The sequence below is a fragment of the Naegleria gruberi genome, assembly GCF_000004985.1.
Source record: "Naegleria gruberi genomic scaffold NAEGRscaffold_3, whole genome shotgun sequence".
Classification (NCBI taxonomy): Eukaryota; Heterolobosea; class Eutetramitea; order Acrasida; family Naegleriidae; genus Naegleria; species Naegleria gruberi.
In genome coordinates this window covers 933963-938167 of record NW_003163324.1, presented here as the reverse complement: position 1 = coordinate 938167, position 4205 = coordinate 933963, and the positions used below count along the sequence as shown (strand labels likewise).

Here is a 4205-nt window from a genome sequence, read left to right as displayed (position 1 = left end):
GTTCTTGTAATCCTAAATGGTTTGGGGCTAAGTGTAATTTCCCATCTTGTTTTGGAATTCCATTTTACAATTCTTCAGTTTGTTCCTCCCATGGCCAATGCATAACCTTGGACACATGCAAATGTCTAGATGGATATGATGGAGAAACTTGTTCCTCTCATTCATGCTTTGGTTTTAAATCCAATAATGACTCGAAAGCTTGTACGAATGGTCAAGGAAAATGCACAGGTGCTAATCAATGTACTTGTTTGGAATCCGAAAGTGGAAGAGCAATAGGTCCACAATGTGAAACGATTTTATGTAAGGCAGGAGTTGATATGTGGTTACCACAAAAAGATCCAAAAGTTTGTTCTCAACATGGTACATGTAAATTCAACATGTCAACTGTTGGATGTTTTTGTGAGGAAGGTTACGAAGGGCCAATATGTCAGTATCCAATCTGCTATGGAATTTCATCGAATTCAAAGAAAGTTTGCAATGGAGTTGGTAAATGTAATGCTCCAAATAACTGTTCATGTTTTGATAATGATATTGATGGTCACTTTGTTGGAACAAATTGTGACAAGTGTAAAATTCCATACTCTGGAATTAATTGTACTGTTATTGAAAAGTGTAATGCTACATTGAAATGCAATTCACATGGTACATGTGATGACTATGGTTTCTGTACTTGTTTCCAAGACGAAACTAACGGTTATTGGAATGGAACTAATTGTAATACTTGCAATGATGGATTTTATGGAGAAGATTGCATGACTCAATTGTCCAATGTACATTTCAATAATGAAGGAAATGGATTACTTTTCCAAATGACCTCTCCAAATCATTTCACATCCTTAAATGTTGATTGTAACAATTTATTAGATTCTTCAAGTATTTCCTCATTTGGTTCAAATGTAGTTTGTAGATATTCTAATAAGACATCCAATGATTTTATTATTGAATTGGGAACTGATAATTCTATTCAAGTTGATCAAGAAATTTTATTGAATAGAAATGTGTTTAATAGAAACAAATTAGGAAATGATTATCAATCATTCAAAATTGGAAATGCTGAAAATCCCATTCGCCCAACAATTTTAATTTCTTCAAAAACAACATATTCAAGTTGTGAAAATATTCTATTGGATGCAAGTGAAAGTTATTCCACAGATGGAAAACAAATTTCCTATAAATGGGAAATTGTATCTTCAAACATGATGACACTTCCAAACAATTATTCAAGCAAATTGTCAATCATTTTTGACAGTATAAATGCTGGAAGTCATACTTTCAAATTGACAGCTACAAGCCAAATTTTGAAAGCATCCTCATCTAAGCAAGTCACATTCCAAAAGATGAATTATGCAACACCTGTCATTTCTATTGACGGAAGTGACAGCCTTTCTCTTTCAACAAGTTCATTGCCTTTGATTGTAAGAAAATTAATAACCTTACCTTCTTGTTTACCTTCAAACTCTGAAATTATTGTAAAATGGGAATATTTGAGTGGAACTGGAATGGAATATCAAGTTGACTCTTACAATAACTTGAAGATTGTTAAATTTAATGATTTGGCACAGTTAACACATCAAGTTAAAGTTTCATCATATTTGAAAGGCAAAGAAGATCAAATTTCATCAGCCAATCTTAATATCCAAATGACAGCTAGTCCACTGGTTGTTAACTTGATCCAAATTGAATTAACAATTGACCAAGTAACAATTGAGATTGAAGAAATGGATTCTGATTTGCAAACTATTCCATTCGAAAGAGAATGGTCTACCAATAATTTGAATAACAATGACAACATCTTACAATATCTATCATCTATCAAGAATAATACATTAACAATTACAAAATCATTAGTGAACGGTGCTTCTCAATTCGACATTTCATTAAGGTCAAGTAAGGTTTCCAGATATTCCACTTCAACTCTCTCCATTTTATTCCCAGAATCTCCTGAAAAAATTCCACCTTCCATCACACCAGCTAACTCACCCCCATCTAAATTGAATAAGGGAACTTTATTAAGCGTACAAAGTATTGTTTCGAGTGCAAGCAGCAATATTATTAGAGAATGGACAATGAATGGTCAATCTATTCCTTCAGAATTGACAAGTACTATGAGAATGCAACTTTCCGAGTCCAACGAATTAATTTTGGACACGTCTTCTTTGACAGAAGGTTCTACTTATCAAATTTCTTTCAAAGTTACTAATATTGAGTCTTTGTTATCTGCCTCTTTGAATCATTCATTTATAATTAACAAATCACCAAAACCATGTGACTGTCAAGTGTCACCTTTGAGTGGTATTGCAATGACAACAATATTTACTTTCAATTGTCCAAAATGTCAAAACGATCAGAATAGTAATACTTTCGAATATGGTTTTATGGATGATTTTTCAAAATCTACCTTTCCACTTTCTAAAACAGAAGAATTATATCAAAAACTTCCAATGCCAAATTCTGGAAACAAATTAGATCTTTATATCAAGGTAATTGATCCATTAACAGGATCTAGCTCCATAACAACCAAACAAGTTACCATCACTCTTCCAGTTGTCAAAAGTTTAGCAGAAATCAAAAAGTTAACAGCTTCTTGGAACCAAATTGCAGCACTGGCTCCTATTGGTGATTATCAACGAAGTGTTTTCAATACTGCAACCATTTCTAGAACAATGAATTTATTAATTAACAGTATAAGTTCAAAGAGAGGTTTATGTAATGGAAATGGACAATTTAAGGATGGGAAATGTGTTTGTAATTCTGGATTTACAACAAGTAATTGTAGATGGACCATTGAAGATTTTGAATTTATTCAATCTTTAATTAGAGATTTATTGAATGATTTTATGGGTTCCAGTCAAATCATGACAACTGCTGCAGAATCAACAAATAGAAATTACATTACAAATTTATTATTTGGATTGAATTCAATTTCACAAAATTCTGAATATCATTCCAACCAAACGGCCAACTCTAGTTTATTTTTATTGAGAGATGCTTTGGCATCAGTTCAATCAAGCACTGCCTTTGTTCTGTCTAGAGGCGATTTGGTCAACTTGCAAAATATTATGAATTTGCAAGAAAATTTAATGGCTTTAGTTTCAAATGAAAAATTATTGGAAACTTTTGAATTATTAGGACAAGTTTTATTGAGAAATGTTTTAATTGGTCAAACACCATTTAAATTTGAAACTAACAGTTATTTGACAGTTTTAAACAAGCATTTCAAGAATGAAATGAATGGAATGAAATTCGAAAGTGAGATGGTAAATATCACGTTACCATTGAACATTTCATCTTTCTTGAAAACCAATTCAATCAAGTCACCAATCAAGTATAGATGGAATATTCAAAAAAATACAGATACCATTGCAATTTTAAAGCAACCTGGAAAGATGATATCTATCAATTCAGTTGTAAATAGTTTACAACTTGATCCTTCACCTCAATCTTATTCAAAATACTTATTCGACATTGAGATGAAACAATACGACAGTCAGTCAACTTATGTTTGTGCTAACATTGGATCAGCATCATTGGAAACTGATTGTTCCATTTCTATCAAGAACCAAATAGCAACTTGTGAATGCTCTTCATTAAGATATAATCTTGCAATTCTTGAATACAAATCAATTGAAACTGCATCAACCTCCTCTTCATCAAATTCAAATATAATTGTCAAAAAACCTGCAACTAGCAATCCATTAATGTGGTTATTAATGTTACTAGTCCTCATTCCACTAACTGCCCTACTAATTGCAGTAATTATTTGGTTTGTAGTAAAGAAACTCGGTAAAGATAAGAACAATACAAGAAATTCACACTCATACATGCAAACACAAGAAAGCAGTTCTACGATTGAATTGAAGCATGTTTAATCTCTCTTTAAATAAATACCTTTTTGTATTCCAATCCAAATGTGTGTTTTCTTATGGACCCAATTACCCGCTGTCTGAAACTCCCTGAGAAGCCAACTAGGTAAAAGAACTAGTGAGTTATTGTGTTCCTTAAACCCAATAGGATTGATCAGTCAAGCTCTCATTCATCTTATCAAATCCAGGGATCAATAGCGACATTTGTAATTCCAGAATGGAGCTCCTAGATTTGGTGGCCTCAACTCGTAAAGCTATTAACTACCAAGATTAAAGAAGAGAAAAAGTATCACAAGAAGGATGCTTTTAATCAAACCATTATCCGAATTATGGACAAATTCG

General features: G+C 32.3%; 1 protein-coding gene across 1 annotated transcript in view; it reads left to right on the top strand.

The window, feature by feature from the left end:
- The window catches only part of NAEGRDRAFT_45856 (uncharacterized protein), a gene marked incomplete at both ends in the record, with an annotated part of 7269 nt that extends 3400 nt beyond the window's left edge, over positions 1 to 3869 (top strand). The window contains one exon of the mRNA XM_002682538.1: positions 405 to 3869. Within this exon, the coding sequence (XP_002682584.1) occupies positions 405 to 3869 (3465 nt within the window). The remainder of the gene's footprint in view (positions 1 to 404) is intronic.
- Between the last annotated feature and the right edge of the window lie 336 nt (positions 3870 to 4205).